This window comes from Typha latifolia, chromosome 10 (assembly GCF_019914945.1).
Source record: "Typha latifolia isolate L0001 chromosome 10, TyphaL0001v2, whole genome shotgun sequence".
Taxonomy (NCBI): domain Eukaryota; kingdom Viridiplantae; phylum Streptophyta; class Magnoliopsida; order Poales; family Typhaceae; genus Typha; species Typha latifolia.
Window position 1 is genome coordinate 2291473 of NC_133095.1, and position 16542 is coordinate 2308014.

General features: G+C 34.6%; 3 protein-coding genes across 4 annotated transcripts; 1 reads left to right on the forward strand and 2 right to left on the reverse strand.

Annotated features, from left to right (window-relative positions):
* Nucleotides 1-4917: 4917 nt before the first annotated feature.
* LOC140796174 (gamma-glutamyl peptidase 5-like) lies at nt 4918-8629 on the forward strand. The gene is made up of 4 exons (XM_073149083.1): nt 4918-5346; nt 6970-7125; nt 7236-7403; nt 8203-8629. Exons 1-4 carry the CDS (start codon nt 5014-5016, stop codon nt 8308-8310), a joined length of 765 nt encoding a protein of 254 aa, XP_073005184.1. The 5' UTR covers nt 4918-5013; the 3' UTR covers nt 8311-8629.
* A 614-nt stretch (nt 8630-9243) lies between these two features.
* Nucleotides 9244-12115, reverse strand: LOC140796175 (uncharacterized). Its single transcript, XM_073149085.1, has 5 exons — nt 11767-12115; nt 10551-10604; nt 9950-10027; nt 9679-9854; nt 9244-9569 (listed from the first exon to the last, which is right to left on the reverse strand). Exons 1-5 carry the CDS (start codon nt 11786-11788, stop codon nt 9471-9473), a joined length of 429 nt encoding a protein of 142 aa, XP_073005186.1. The 5' UTR covers nt 11789-12115; the 3' UTR covers nt 9244-9470.
* Nucleotides 12116-12524: 409 nt separating this feature from the next.
* LOC140796176 (uncharacterized) lies at nt 12525-15093 on the reverse strand. Of its 2 annotated transcripts, none has more exons than XM_073149086.1 (5): nt 14897-15093; nt 13738-13910; nt 13520-13618; nt 13279-13430; nt 12525-13208 (listed from the first exon to the last, which is right to left on the reverse strand). In XM_073149086.1, the coding sequence occupies exons 2-5, from the start codon at nt 13906-13908 to the stop codon at nt 12827-12829; spliced, it is 804 nt and encodes a 267-aa protein (XP_073005187.1). In that variant the 5' UTR covers nt 13909-13910; nt 14897-15093; the 3' UTR covers nt 12525-12826. The 2 variants fall into 2 exon arrangements, with proteins under 2 accessions (XP_073005187.1, XP_073005188.1); XM_073149087.1 differs by having other exon boundaries at nt 13722-13910; nt 14897-15053.
* Nucleotides 15094-16542: the final 1449 nt, after the last annotated feature.

Sequence of the window (16542 nt, forward strand, 5' to 3'; positions counted from 1 at the left end):
CATATATATATCAACCCATAGACACTTTGGAGCCTTTTATGAGGTTTTCACGTGGACACGTAACGTATGTTACAAGCTTTATAATTAGGCATATTTTAAAGGAAGTGCTAATTAATAACGTTTTCGTTTGTCTTTGCATCATTTAATTAATTAAATAAAGTCCCTGATAAGCTTCCATTTGATCTCATACGCATCATGCCGGAAAATGAATTGGAATGCAATTGGCCCATAATTTAATAGCTAGATTAATTAATTAACTTAAACCATTCAGCATGAAAGCAATTCATCTCCTTTAATTTTATTTTAAGTATAGAGCTCTCTAGGTCACCGAATTTGGCCGACAATTTCCTCCAAGCTTGCACATCTTCCACATGCCTCAATTAGATCCAAATAAGATTTTTCTTTTTCTTTTTTAATTAAGAGAGAAGCAAAAATTTAATAATATTTTAGTTTAAAAGTTAGGATTCGAATCGGACAATACTAATATTATAATATAAGCCTCTTTAATTATCTCAATAGCCATAGGAGATTTTTTTTTCTTTTAAGCAAGTAGGAACTTTAGGATAAGATTCCAATTTCGGAATGCTTTTAAAAAAAAATTAATTTCCATATAATCTTTCCTTGAATATTTTTTTTTCCAAAGTTATTAGTATAAATAGTTTTATGCCTCGAGGACCAAAAATTATTTTATTCAAATAAATTTTATGTTATATCACTGTGCCATTCTAAATAATTAACTAAGCTATAAATACAAAATATGAAGAGATGATTAAATAAATATATATTCTGAGAGAAAAAATTTAGTTTTTGTACTTATGTGATATACTACATAATTAATTAAGTCAAAAGGAATGACTCCATTCAAACCAACAAAGTATGATCTCCTGATACCTGATGGCTACTTCATTACCTCTAGATTATAGACCCATTATTATAAATTAATCATTTCCATCTTTTTTTTTTTTTGGATGCATGGGTTAATTCGAGTCAAATTAGTTAGTTAATTTTATCTTATTATTTTAAATTTTAAATAAATTGAATAATCCGTATGTGGATTTAATCCGCTAGTATTCTATTCCTATAAATAGGAGTAGTCATGTGTTGAATAGGAGAGTCGTGGAATGAAGATTAAGTTAATTTATTTAATTATCTCGTCTTTATCTTTAACGTAGCAGTTAGATTCTCATTATTTTTCTAAGAGTAAATCATAGCTATAAAAACATTTCGAACTTTCAAACCCTACCCTACCTTACAGTTATGCACCACCACCCTCCGACAACCGCCGCAACGTTGGATATTTACTATTCTGCGTTATTTCGACATTACTTTATCGTTTTAGTTCTGACTTTTCATTTAGATGTCGGATTCTCGTAAAGCTAGATCTATTAGAACCGGCTACCTCTATATAAATTTTCGTAATTTTTTACGTCCAGATTATTTCAGATCTGATTCGTAACAATATACTCAAAAATGTTTTCCTAAATGATCAAAAAGAGCAATAGTAGCCATAGCAAGAGAGAACAAGGAAATAAATTAAAGAAAGAGTGGAATCTAATCTCCAAGTTTCCTGTTTTTATTTGTAACATTGTCAGAAGAGCTAATGCTAAATTCAGATGGACAATTTAGAGTAAGGTTAACAATGAGTTTAAAAGAAGAGGAACAACAAATGTCCAAAGTGCACCAAGAGGGGTATCTTTGCCTTCTTGGACACAATCACATGCTCCACTTGGTTGTTAATTTGTATGCTCATGAGATTTTTTAGCATTATCAATCCAAAAAATAAAAAGAAAAGAGGTTCAAATTTTAGAACTTATGTTGAAGAATAGTAAAGGACAAGGACACAATCAAATAGTACAAATAGTTTAATACACCACTACCCATGAAATCTTCATGAAAGCAACTCATGCAAAGGGGATGATACATCATACATATTGAGAGAATGAAGCTCTAGACAACTCAAATTAAGAGCAAGAGTGCAAACTACAAAGAGTCTTAACATCATACCACCTTGCTTATTGTTGACACTCAGATAATTAAAAAGGCTCATGTTAAATAAATATTTCAAATTTTATTAATTAACTAAAACAAAACAAAAAAACCCTAGTTTTTAGTACAATTTACTAAAATACAAGTGAAGCAAATCCTCAAAGAACAAGAAATAAATAAATAAATAAATAAATAAATAAATAAAAAGGAATTCCTTGAATCTCTCCACAAAGAACAAGAAAAGCATCAAAATTGTCCTTTCCCTATTAAAGTAGAATGTACCCCTCACATGAAATAACTGGGAGCCATAGAGGAGTATGACATATTGAGCTGGTCCCAAAGCTATTGCTCTAGGATGCAGCAGGATGTGCAGGGATTAGGTTGAATCTTTTTAGCAAATCCAGCAGCCATGACCTTCTTTTATTTTATATTATTTTATTCATTGAAGACAATTTGATACATAAGAATTACAGGCATAATATACATCAACAATTTGTTCTTTTGTTCATTGATGGGGAGATAAAAAGGTTTACATGGCTAAATTGTCAAATGGAGTAAAAATTGATGGCAAAGTATTGGATTGCCTATCTCAATATATAGGCCTTGATGTTTACCAGAGTGCTTAGAATTTGAAAGAATAAAGAATTAATGTAAATTTATTATTTTAATTTAGTGTATACATCTCCATGTTAATTTTTTAATTAATATCTCACTGGTTGAGACACTCCATTCACACTCACATATATATATATATATATAATAAACGATGAGAAGAAAAGACTAACAATAAACGTGTGTATATCACATTGTGGTTGGTCTTTCCTTGTCATTGTTTTACTCTGTTAATATCTAGATAATCGTTTCAAAAGACACTAAAATTAAATGCCTAAAATAAGGACAGTGAATAGGGTCACAAAAATAAAAAATAAATAAAGTAATAGATTGGCATGTTCATAAATAAAGTATGAAGCTTAATATAAGGTCACCATTGTAGCTCACTGACTGTATTCTACCGAGTTCTTATTTTTGCTTGTTAATTATAATGATTTAACTTCTTTTTTTTTTTTTGCTTGGTTTAAGAATATGGTTTTTGTTGCATTAACTAAGCATAGATTTTATTTACCCTGCTGGGTATGCTTGATTTAGGTGTTGTTAAGCTTGACTCAGTTGTAATTAGCAAAGCTGGAGGCATTTAATCCCATTGTTTGTTAGAGAGAAGAAAAGAATATATTTCTATGAAAATGACTCTTTGAATTGGTAATTAACTCCCCAATTAAAAGAAAAGATTAAAAAAAAATTGTTTGCATTGCATAACGTGCACGCGGCGAACCAAAAGATTCAACCATTTGGGTCATTCAATTAAAAAAAAAAAGGCTAATTAAACTAATAAAAATATTTAAAACGTTTTTAATTATATTCTTATTGAAGAAAATCTTCTCCGTGTCATGCCTCCTTCTACATCATGAGATAGAGTAAATAAAGTTTTTTAATGACTAAGATTTAATTAAACTTAGACTTAGAGAATTGCTTATTTTCACATAAATTTTATTTATTTTGCATTCACATTGACCATCCTCAATAAGCGTAAAGCCTTCTAAATGCTTCTTTTCTTAGTTGTCTGTTTAATATTTTTTTTGTTAAGCAAATATATGAGTGATTAAAATAAAAATATAAGTATTTGTCTTTATTTTTTTTATTTAAATTTGCCTACTCCTCCGATATTTTTTGCCTACTTTTTTTAATTAAAAAAATAGCACTTTAAATGATCAGAAATATGATAAAAAAGAAGACTTTTTTCCCTTCTATTTTCTCATACCTAAAATTATAAATCTCAAATCTTAGTCATCAACTCTCAATCACCTTAAAGATTCATATTTATTCGTAATAAATATCATAGAGATAAAAGTTTTAAAAAGTAATTTGGGTATAACCACAGGGATAATTTGTATTTTTAAGTCTTCCGAAGAGTACGCATTAATGAGCCAATCACCCTTTTGAGTTAATAAACAATAATAAGCCGTGTCCAAATTGGAGACTTGGGTACCTTTTCCTCTTGGTTATGACTTCGATCAAGATTTGACCTCTCTATGAAGGCAAGAGTTGACTTTTTTTTCCCCAAATTTTTTAGAAGAGTTGAAAATTTTGGATGGTGGAAGACCTCCTAAAATTTTCAAACTCCTTGTCCAATTCAACCAGAATCATTCACAAGTTTGTTTGTTATTTTCCCTAATCCTTTACGCTACTCGCTTTCCATTTATTGGATCCATTTTTCTTTTCTTTTCTTTTTATCTTTTAACGCATGCATTCCGATTTATCTTATAACGTTTGTTTTGATAATTTTATTGTAAGTAATTATAAAATTATTAGATTATATAATCTAATTGAGATCTTATTTATGATCTATTTTGGAGCAGCATCTCTCTCTTTCATACAATATATTTAAACGACTAAATCTAACTATTTTGCTGGGAACTTTTACATAAATGTCACTAGAAAATTTCAAATTATCACAATTATTATTTTTTAAATATTATAATTACAACTCAATCTATTAAAAAACTAATCGTAATGATAATTATGATATTTCGGAAAATATACAGTTAATATTTTAAAAGTTTTTAGGGGCAATATTTTGAGAAAAAAAAAACTAAAATAAAAATAATTGTGTAGATTCCAATAATACCCTCAGTTAGAAATGGCCACTTGGCCGGTTGTCGGTAGGCTAAAAAGGTAAAAATGGATCAAGGAGAACCAGGCAATCCACGAGCGTAGAAACTGCCGAGGCTTTTCCGGAATGGAAAACAAATAAAATTTAGGCAATGGCGTATCCCGTAATTTATTCCATCAAATGTGCCCCAATTTAAAACCCTCGTTTCTCCTCCCCCACCTTATAAAACACCCCCCAGTCCTTCTCCTTCTCCTTCCAAGTTCCAACAGCATCGATCCCATCCACCCCTCTCTCTATCTCTCTCTGTCTCGCTAGCTTTCTTTCGTTCTTTCTCTTTGAAACTCGAAGAGAGAAGAGAAATGGGAGGCGAAGGAGGGATGGAGATGAGGAGGAAGTACGCGGTGCTACTGTGCGCCGACGATTCGGAGTACATCAAGAAGGTCTACGGAGGCTACTTTAAAGTCTTCGTCGCATTGCTCGGGGAGGAAGGGGAGACTTGGGACGTCTTCCACGCCGCCAAGGGGGAGCTCCCTCGCGGCGACGACGTGATCGACGGGTACGATGGCTTCGTGATCACCGGGAGTTGCAGCGATGCGCACGGCGACGACCAGTGGATTCGAGAGCTCATTCTCCTCCTCAAGAAGTTGGATGCCAAGCGGAAGAAGGTGCTCGGGATTTGTTTTGGGCATCAGGTAAGGTTTTGGGTCTTTTTGCACATTAGCACCGGCGGTTTTGGCGTATTTCGCAATTGCATTAACAACAACTCTAAAGTGGCTTTTGATTTTGCAGCATCTCTTATTTATTGGTTCATTACTTTGCAGAAATATCCAAACATTTTTTTTTTTGATATTTAGAGAATCCATAAATAGCAAAGAATTAATTTCTACAGAGTAAACTAAAATTAATTAATTAATTAATTAAACTTCAAAAGAAAAAAAAAAACTATATTTTTTTGTCTGTGTAAAAGAAGAGAGAAGTGCATTTAGTGTTTTAAAAAAGGAAGGATGTTTTTTGACAATAATAATAAGTCGCAGGTGGTAAACGATAAAAGAAAAATAAATTTTTGGATCTTGCCAGGATTTTTTGTTGGAGAAATTTATGCTAGATCTGGAGGCTGGAGCTCACCGTGACATGAGCTGACAAAGGACGAGAGAGTTTTAAGTCATGATTTAAAGTCCAAAACCCAGTTGCTGTCTACGCTAACAGACACTAAATCTTGTCTCTGTTTAAATAAATAGGATTAGCCATTCAAACTTATAATAAATTTAAGAATGTCAAAGCGGATTAAAGGTCAGAGGTTTAGTGGAGACATTAATTAGTACATTTAGCTTAAAAATAATGGAGGACAATTTATTTTAGTATAGAATAGCTCATAGTTCAGTCTTCAACGCCACAGACTTTTTTTTATTATAAACAAAATAAAGGAATAGTAGCGGGGGGTTTTTTTTTTTTTTTTTTTCTGTTGCAAGTCTCGTAATCTATGGTTACAAGGAAATTCTTCGTACGATTGGGTGAGATGGCAAAGTGGTGTGGTTGTTTCAGAATTTAATTAAAATCGTCTGGTTCTTCTGGGAGCAATTCGTACATTGGCTTCTTTAATTATATACCCCATGCCGGGAGAAATGCTCTCAAATGGACCCACAATGAACCGATAGCTCAAATCTTCCGCAAGAGTCACTCGACTAATTGACTCTATTTTGAGTAATTATTTCATTCCTGTTTTTTAGTAATTTGTATAAAAAATTATGATTTTTTTTTTTTTTTGTTGCAGAACTAGTTGTTGAATGGGTCGATACCTTATTTGCTATCTACTGATGTTTTAGGTAGTTTTGCAAAGTGAAACGAAAAATATGCTATACTGCAATTAAAAAAAAAACTATGTTTGATTTCTCCTATCATATGCTTATATTTTTCTTCTTATTTGTCCAATAATAATTGAAGCATTGCTAATTTTTGTATATATATATGTGGCAAATAAGGAAGGTAGGCTGGTGGATGTGACTTTTACATCTTATGCATGTGAGGCAATTAGGTAGTTTGGATTTCATGGTTGTCTCTTTCATGTGATTGGCACTGACGATTGTTACTTTTTCTCTCTTCCTAACTATTTGGAAAGGAGAAAAAGATAACCTTTTTGATTTTTTAGTGCATCCTCTACTGCCCTCCTACTTTCCTGTATGATAGTTATCCTATTCAAGAGGCCTAATAAATGTTTTAGAATATAAAATTATAGTATGGTATGGTATAACTAGCTATGTGAGCATATTATTGATGCATGCATGCACTTTTAGAAAACTTAGCTAATATTTGTACAGATTTTAAGCCGTGCTTTAGGTGGGAAGACTGGCCGAGCAACCAAAGGATGGGACATAGGAGTGACCTGCATCCACCCTTCTCACTCGACAAGTAGGTTGCTCGCCGCCCTCCGCATCCCTTCTCATCTTCCTGTGATCGAATGTCACCAGGATGAGGTACTCGAAAGGTGTTCGATGAATTGACGTCTACTTTTTTTTCTTGTCTGTTTGCTTACTCACAACTGATGCATTTGGAGGTTACTCATTTCAAATGTGTTCAACTTCAGGTGTGGGAGGTGCCTCCTCTCGCAGAGGTGATGGCGTGGTCGGAGAAGACCGGTGTTGAGATGTTTAGGTATGGAGACCACATCATGGGCATCCAAGGACACCCGGAGTACAACAAGGACATTCTCTTACACCTCATCGATCGCCTTCTCCAACGCAATCTTATTCAGGTGTGTTAAGAATTCCTTATAAGCTAAGTCTGCAAAGATTTTATCCATAACTTGACTAGTTCTACTTGTTGGTATAATTCAGAAGTTTGGACCACCACCTTTAAGATTGAGAGTATCTTTTGGCATAGGTTTGACGTGGGCCTAAAGTAACCAAAATTTGGATGAGAATGCGATAGCAAAGAGCATTTTATCTCTGAATGTTGGCTTCTAGTTATCATAACGACCTAAATTTCGCTGGATGTCGTCATTAATCTGACGACATCTATTTGGGTACGTTGTTTCAAATCTGAATGCTGATTTAGAAAGGTTGTGTTGGTTTCATTCTATATAGACGTCTCAGTGCCTGAGGCTCACACTAATGTGAGGTCCGGGGAAGATAAGATGTGGACAGCCTTGTGTCTGTACTTACCGTTTCTTATCATTTTGGCCTCCCTAAGATTGTTTGTGTAGTATCTCCAGATTACTCAATCAAGAACATGTGACTTAAAAAGCTTCATTCAGATTTATAAATTGATACCTTTTCTGGCCAACAATCATCTTTCAATCAAGTTTTCTCTGACATTTCTACATACTCCTGTATGTTACTACTAGGCTATTTCTGTCTGGTCACAACTTTAACTCTTAATCTTCATTTTTAGCGTGTACTCAGGTATTTAAGTAGTACTCTCAAGCTAATATATGGAAAAGAAATCCATATTAAACGAGTAAATCCACAATTCATATTCTTGAGCCATTGAGCTAAAGAATAGCAAGTATTCTTGTGAAGAAGAAGTTGAATAGATTAGAGATTTTCTTGCAGAATTGTCATGCTGAAGCTGCGAAGGCAAAGCTAGATGCACGAGAGCCAGATCGAGAGGCCTGGAAGAGACTCTGCAAAGGATTTCTGAAGGGAGATCCGTTCTCATAGCTCACAGTGCTCTGCAGTATTTGAAACTGGAGGAATCTGATAGCTAAGTCTCAAGAGTTGTACAGAAACACTTCATTCAGCGAAGGACCAGAAAAGGCAAACCAATTGTGCTAATCCTGGTAATCTACTACTTGCTCTAGATGTAATTGTTGACAATCTATGGATTGAGCATTACTTTGTTTTACTCGGGGGTGTAGCTCAAATAAAGTTGTCTGAAAGAAGAAGAAAGAACACATTGCTGTTTTGATTAATGTATTTCAAGATGCTATTTACGGGGGCAGCATAATTTCAATATAATCTTCATCAACATTCTCTCCAACCTTCTTTTACAATAGAAGGCTAAATACCCAATTTAAGTGATTATCAAGATACAGCATATGGATTTTTGGCACTTTTTGACATAATTTTATCAAACTCATAAACTAAAACAAAAAAAAACAAAAAACAAAAGCATACTAATGCATCATTTTTCAAACACAGGACTGAACGGCCAGGAGGTCATTATTCTCTCTAGTAAATTTCTCGACAAACAAATTGGTATATATCAATTCGACTTGATGCAGAAATGGCTAAATACTTACCATTTACCAAGAAACTTGGGAATTAATTTCCCTCAGTAGAACCCAGTAGCACTCAGCAATCAAACTTGCATCTAGCAGTAGGTGTTTATTAGAGAGAACGCTTTTCCAACAAAGATACCTCAGGTCAGAAACTCTTCAGACTGTTAATATAAGCAGCGCAATTATCCAACATAAGAATTACGTGTCACGGTGTAAAACATATAATCCAATACTTAAAATTTTAAGCACACTATTTTCTCCAAGAACTTCCCAAGCAAAAATAAGAAATAAACTAGTTTCTTAACAAAAGCTTAAAAAAAACAAAAATAAAAAACAAAAACCCAAAAAAAAAAAAACAAAAGAGACGAGAAGGTAAACCAATCATAAGAAGTGCCAAGTCCAATAAAAAGCATTCAAATGAATTCACAGTGCTTATACATGGAAGCATGTATTCACCAACAAAGTTTTCTTAATTATTATGAGCCAAATTCCTACAATGTATTACTAAAACCAGCTCCCTGATTCCAGAAGAGGCAGCCACCTCATTAGTTGTATCTTAGTCGAAATAGCAATAGTTGCAAGGATGGCACTGCAACAAATTTAAGCACCAAGCATGGAACCGGATCCTCGGCGGCACTCATTCAGCATGTCCAAATAAAACTGGCATTTACTGATGTCGCTGCCGAAATTGTTGACGCACTGCACCATCCAAAAAAGTTCAGTGGAATAGTATTAGCTGACAGCGGTATGAATAACTCTTTATAATGTATTTCTAGAATAAGAGAGAAATGTGAAGAAGCATCCATACATCCTGGAAGGCCTTTGAATGGATGTTGCATGCATCAGTTCCAGCAGCATTGCCCATTGGAGCAGCAGAAGAGGCAGGAGCTTCAGCAGCCACAGTCTCATGTTGAATTGTTCGCGGTCCCATCACAGCATCAACAGCTCTGTGGGCCATGGCGCTGCCCGTGCCAAAAGCCATGCCTGAAAAAGACAATGAATAAATAAATACATACAAACCCAAAAATCATCTTTAAGATGGTGCATATTCAGGTGTTAGCAAGATAAATAGAATGAACCTTGAGCAATAGTAGATCCAATTCCTCCAAGGACGGATCCACCTCCTTGAACTGGAGCTGGAGGTGGGGCCTGATGTACTGTAAGAACAAAAAGGTCAACGGTATGAGTTCAATTGAACATTACTTCATTTAAATTAAGTAAGCAATACGGACCAAAGAGCAAGCCAATGTTTTAATATTCAGTATGTATTCAGTTTGAAATCCTAGAATTTATCCATTCTGACATAACCAAATGTTAGATGCCACAGTACTGCTTCCTTCAGCAGTCCAATTAATAAATGTTTCAGTATGTATTCAGTTTGAAATCCTAGAATTTATCCATTTTCACATAAGCAAATGTCAGATGCCACAGTACTTCTTCCTTCAGCAGTTCAACCCATTTTACACTCTACGTTAGCTATCGAGGTTTATACATTACAATGGGGCCAATAAAAGTTCAAATAATGTAAAGAACTGTTTAAGCGGAAAGAACAGAAAATTAAATTGCAACAGTAGTAAATATTAGAGCAAGAAGGGATTACAAGATACCAGAGCAGCATAAAACACTGCTAGTCTAGACAGTGAAGCACTTGATGGAATATGAGATACAAACATGACCTACCTGGTTGAGGCGGGTTTCTCACTGGAGCAGGGCGTGAAGCAGGGCGAGGCCGTCCTACAAAGATAATTTGAAGAGTGTTACAATTGACAGAAATCATGATTTTACCCTAAAATGACATATACAATAGTTCTTTGCCAGAAACATAACCTTTAGAGGAAATAGACAAAGAACTGGATTACGCATCTAAAATCCATTCCGAGATTATAATAAAAAGTCAAGTTACTAACATGATATAAGAGAAAAGCCATGAAAATCTATAGTTAGCTTGTAGCACTGAAGCAAGGCAATCTACAGTAATTCTGAAAATCAAAGTACTAAAGTTTCCTTTAGACATTCCAAAGATAATAATTCCTATATCAGAAATAAAATGTTCTTATGTTCCTCCCTTCAACCCCTTCCTCAAGTTATTCTCTTGAACAATTCCAAGAGAAAAGAGCCTAGCACTACTAGCTAAGCTCCTCACCCCTGGACCCAACTATGTTTGCTAATCAAGAGATTACACTTGTGCAGGAAACAAGACATAGACCAGATAACAAGTCGCAGAAAAAGTGGACAAAAAGTTGAATCGACATGACAGAAGGTAGCTTTCTCGACAAAAATGATAGTCTCTGCCACACTTTTCATCTGAACTAGGATTACGCCAATATAGAACTACTAATTCTTTATCATAAATTTTTTTTATAAGAATCGATCCCAAATATATTCTTCAGTCAGTCAGCCAGAAGATGAAGAATCCAAAATATTCCCTTAAAAGTGGGCAGGATTGAAAATTAATTTTCGTACTCCCAGGTTTTCCTAAGACCAGATACCAAAGAAAGATTTGCAAATCGTGTCTAATCCAGATGTACACTAAACATGTTTGAGAGACTATGCCGAGTTTGAAGAAATAATATAACATAAAAACCATGCATGTCGTTGCCTCTCTCCATTTATCTCTTAATCGACCTAAGAAGAAAAAAGATACGCTTGAAGAAAAAAAAAAAAAAAAAACCTCCATTTCAGCAAGATCACGACAATCCTAATTCACGGTGGCAAAACCAACACCAACAACTAGATGATAATGAATTGAATGCATATGTTAACCAAACAATAACCGTAGCCACCATGAAATAGCAATTGCAATCATTGTTAACCGAACCCTAAAATAGAGATCAGAGATCTAGACCCTAACAGAGAGAGAGAGAGAGAGAGAGAGAGAGAGAGAGAGACGCGTTACCTCCAGAGCTCCGTCGAGGCATGGTGGCTGCTCGGATTAGAAGCTAAACGAAACCCTGAAATGGCTCAGCGGATCAAAGAGAGAAGCAGAGGTATCAATTTATAGACGGCGAAGGGCCAGGGGAGGAAGACTCGATTTCCCCATTTGCCCATGTGGTTGGGCATAATTTACAAAGAATATCCCAAACGCATCGGATATTGGTGGCCTCCGCTTAGGAAGTAAGCCGTCAGATTGTGATCAGACCAGTTGAACTAGCGAGGGTATAATCGACCGTGGGATCCTTCTGGACCTTATTCTTTATTCCTAGCTATTATTGTGGATATTATAACTTCCAACCCCTCACCATCTCATTAGTGTCAAGTCTCATGTGAAGTCAATTAAAATGGCATAAAAAGGAATGTTTTCTTCTCTCCCATGAGATCAAAATGGTTTAATCCAATGCCCTTAATTTTTTTCCTAGGAGTTGGTCAATGGTCAGGAAATTAATTTTCCACATCTACTCCATGTTATATTAGAACTCTGAAATAGAGATGCTCCTCAAATAAGATATCAAAAGGAAATACTAACACTATGGTCCTTCCTCTTTTCTTTTTTTTTAAATATCTGTCAAAGACTTTATTTGATATGTATCTCCCTAAAACACAAGAGATAAAGTAAAGAAATGAAATTGATTATTGCTGAATTTTTGGAATTTTGTCAATATTATCATCATTTTCAATACATGGAACTGTAAGTAGATATAATTCAATCAATAGACATCACAAAATTCCTTGATATATTGAACTCCAATAACAAATATTATTTGACTTACAGTATCTTATCCCTGAATCATGAGAACATACACTGCAATCAGGACCATCACACATAAAGGATATTTCCAGACTGCACACAGTTTTGTAATTTCACATAATAAAACCTGATCTTTATATCATAAGTAAACTGGAGAGCACACCGAACAAGAAGAAATATCACTAGATACAACTGCTTGATATTGTACACCGAAATATCCTAATGATTAGGTCGTTGCTACAGAAATGCGAAAAAAAGAGATAAAAAATTATCATGCTCCTATATTGCCAAGCCAGAAGAACAAGGGAAACTGAGCGATTGCCATGAAGAGGAGAAAATAGTGTTGTCTGCTAGAGTGCTTCTCATAGCTCCTCATCTCTGCAAAAAGTACCCTCTTCATGGTTTTCACTAAGAACACCCCCATGCACAGACTCATCCATGGCATCAAGAAGTAGTATGAATAACTCCAAAGGAGTCTTGCAACAATAGCCAGGGATAGTCCTGTAAATGCATAACCGCCATATGCTGTGATATCGAGCAAAGGCGACTCACCACCACCCAGTGAATATAATAACCCTTTCAGTAAAGCAACCTGCATGATCCATCCAGCTAACCCCCTCGTAAACTGTATACTTAGAGCTTCCGGAGTGAACCTGAATAAAAGTAAACCATGAAGGAATAATGTAGCTTTATAATCAGAGAGGCTACAGTTCAATTACTTACTTTCCCATGAAACCTAATGCAAAGCCTGCAAGAACAACATAACTACCAAATGCCATGAAAGGTATGTATAAATCTGGAGCATTTATGTCATAAATTGGAGGTTTGTAGGACAGCCTGCCTCCAACTGGCTCCGTTATCCTAGTCCAGTGTCCCTGAAGGGGGAAAAAGTGAGTTCTTTCTTGAGCTTGTAAAGCCAAACAAAAGGTCAAAAGGTGGTACCAGCCAAAGAAGGAAAGCTTACTCTGTGGAGGAACGGGAACAAGACCACTTTCAATTTGTTCCGGACGTATTGCTCATTAACTTGAAAATAATATTGTGGGTTGGAGAAATACCTGCTAATCTGTTTCAATGGACATCAGCAATTAGACAACAAGAACACATGATATTAAAGCTGAAAGCCTATCAAGCAATATATGAAAGGAATAGTCTATTTGGCACTGTACATTGACACATGCATACATTGCTTTGCATGAATTCAGAACTTGAACCCAAGAATTTCTCTCCATATGATTCCAAACCACTTTTTATTAAACCAGATCCTGCACCATAGAATGCATTGCCAAATGGGTTCGGCTGAGGATTCATTGGGGCTCTCTGCATCCCAGCCTGATTGCCTAGATTATCATACATTGCTGAAAAGAATAGCACAAGATACTACCCATTAGATTAAATTGCTAAAAGTACTAAACAAACACTACAAAGACATATAGTAGAATCATAGAATTTCAAATTTGACTTTGATCAAAACGAACTAAAACCTCCACGACAAAAGGGGATAAAAGAAGTGGAGAGGCACATCTAACTCTATTGTCATTTAAATGTTTGATATTGATCCAATCAAATCAAAATTCAACCTAATGTTATGAAAAAAAACAGATAATTGCAGCCTGGAAAGGATGCAACAGACCTTAGTCACAGATCCTCCCTCTACAAATCATGATGACTAGAAAAGCAAAAATAGCAGATCTTAAAAAAATAAGAAAGTATGAATGATATACATGTCTGAGAATCTAACCTAACTATTATGTTCTCAAAATCAAACTAAAGTCTGCAACATCAATTAGAGGCCACTTTTATACAAGAAATAAATAAATGCTCAAAATATGGTTACCATCAATTACATGAAACCACGAGGGATAACTTATGAAACATAAGAACTGATAAAATACTGAACTTTTAAGAAAAAAAAAGTGATCTCTTTTAACCATCAGAAATAGGATATTATATACCTCTCCCAGACTTCCCTTGTTCTTCTTTACCTTCCGTTAAATACTACACAAAAACCTTCTTCAATTTTACTAACAAATTACAGCTCAGAGAAACGATGAACTGTTCTAAATTTCAATCCATTCAAAGGCACTCTCAAGATACTACGAGTCTAAATTAAAGGTATTCTCCAAGAGTAGATAAATATACAACAGGAAATAAATACTTCAAATGAATCTAATAAAATATCTACCGATCAAAATAAATACTACCCACATCATAATTTACAACAAAATTATTTCTCTCTCTCTAACTTTAATGAAATTTCATGAAAGCAACCTAATTTTTAACAAAATTCAGAAATAACAGCAAATAAACACAACTTTCACGACACGAAGAAGACAAAGGTTACCTCCCGATCCAAGCCTTCGCTAAAGATTTCAACTCCCAAAATTGATTAACTTCTGAGCAGTGTTATGGAAGGGAGGAGTCGGCGAGGGTTTTCTTCGCAGAGAAGACCGAAAAGTTCAGTTTTTGCTTCAAAAACTCCGTGCTTTACTCTTCCTTGCATATTATTCTACTTCTTGCGTTCTGATATCCCTCAGGTACACTTTTGGGTTAAACGGAGCCTATCTCAGAGAAAGAGCGAGATGATTCTTTTCTTTCCCTATTCTTCTGTTAATAAAGAAAATAAAGTAAAAAAGAAATCTACACTTTCTTTGATGTCGGTTTTACTTAAATATTAAAAATAATTTGGAAATTAAAAAGGAAATGTGGTTGTTTGGTGAATGTTTTATTTTGACAAATTTATTAAGACCACCCCAACCCCAACCCCACCCCACATTTTTATTTTTATAATTATTCATACTCTCGAGTAAATTTTAAAAATAAAATAAAAATAAAATAAAGCTAAATCTTTAAATTCAAATAACAGATATTTTAGGTATTATAGTTTTCTATTTTTATTCAATTAGATTAGGATATTTTTGAGGATTTAAAAGTAAATATACAAGAGAAATAATAAAACAGTGTGTTTTTAATAAATTTCTGTTTTACTTTTCGAGTGGCTAGTACAACTTTGGGACCCACAAGTTTTGAAATGGGCGGGGCCTAACTCCTTAGCAGGCCTTTGGGCCGAAGAAGTTTTCACTGAGCTATATATGAGAGCCCAATAATTCTCAATTCAATTCAAGTATTCTACTCAGTATCTTCCAGAGGTGCCATCCTTGACAGAATTGCCTCTTTTTTGCCATCTCAACTAAAAATCATGATGAGAACAACAATGAAGTTTTATTTATTTATTCTTATTTGAGGCAGTAGGGTGCTGCAAGATTTGATCTCATATCTTGGTGTTATAAAGATTTGCTGCGCAAACATTAGGCTATCAAACTGAGTGCATATGTTTTTCATAGTCGATGTATATTTATATTTATATTGTACGCTAGAGATTATTATTGTAAATTGACAAACCAAATGCAATTAAATTACAAAAAATCCCCAGTCATAGATCATCCATTTTTCTCCTCAAAATATGCACCAGAAACTTTGAGTCTCTCTCTAACAGTTATTCTTGTTCAACCAATTCCAACAGCTTTCTGAATGCTATCAACATCACATAGAATGAGTTCTTACAAACAGGTCTAGATACACTTTCTTGAGCTAAAGACCCATATCTCTGTTAATTTTCATCCACCTAGAGCCACTAACAGTTGAATCATAAATCTCCAACTAAATGTAGCAATTTGGACCACTCTTTGTACAGCTGAGAAAGAAACATGTTTGAATGCAGCCATTCAAAGGCGTAAAATCCTTATTAGCCTTCAGTGGAGTAGAAATAACAACAACAAAATCTAAGTGATGTCACAAGATCTAACATGCCAAGTTGCAGAATATGAGCAAACAAGATTGAATTGCTTTTCTCTGTAATTCTGCAAGCAGGTGATCTACTTTACTGCACAATGGGTATTTAAAAGAGTGAGCAAAAAGTTCTTTTGCTAGAACAATCGAGAGTAATATAACATTAGGTGTAGAGGATAAGACTGCAATTTGCTGACCTGC

What these genes read in the sequence shown, in the direction of transcription:
- LOC140796175 (XM_073149085.1), bottom strand. Translation starts at nt 11,788, where the DNA reads ATGCCTCGACGGAGCTCTGGAG. An exon ending in GAGAAACCCGCCTCAACCAG is followed by an intron (nt 10,028 to 10,550) that starts GTAGGTCATGTT and finishes TTGTTCTTACAG; the next exon opens with TACATCAGGCCCCACCTCCA. An exon ending in TGGATCTACTATTGCTCAAG is followed by an intron (nt 9,855 to 9,949) that starts GTTCATTCTATT and finishes TGTCTTTTTCAG; the next exon opens with GCATGGCTTTTGGCACGGGC.
- LOC140796176 (XM_073149086.1), bottom strand. Translation starts at nt 13,908, where the DNA reads ATGTATGATAATCTAGGCAATCAGGCTGGGATGCAGAGAGCCCCAATG. An exon ending in CTGAATTCATGCAAAGCAAT is followed by an intron (nt 13,619 to 13,737) that starts GTATGCATGTGT and finishes CCATTGAAACAG; the next exon opens with ATTAGCAGGTATTTCTCCAA. An exon ending in TGTTCCCGTTCCTCCACAGA is followed by an intron (nt 13,431 to 13,519) that starts GTAAGCTTTCCT and finishes TTCCCCCTTCAG; the next exon opens with GGACACTGGACTAGGATAAC.
- LOC140796174 (XM_073149083.1), top strand. Translation starts at nt 5,014, where the DNA reads ATGGGAGGCGAAGGAGGGATGGAGATGAGGAGGAAGTACGCGGTGCTA. An exon ending in GGATTTGTTTTGGGCATCAG is followed by an intron (nt 5,347 to 6,969) that starts GTAAGGTTTTGG and finishes ATATTTGTACAG; the next exon opens with ATTTTAAGCCGTGCTTTAGG. An exon ending in TCCAACGCAATCTTATTCAG is followed by an intron (nt 7,404 to 8,202) that starts GTGTGTTAAGAA and finishes ATTTTCTTGCAG; the next exon opens with AATTGTCATGCTGAAGCTGC.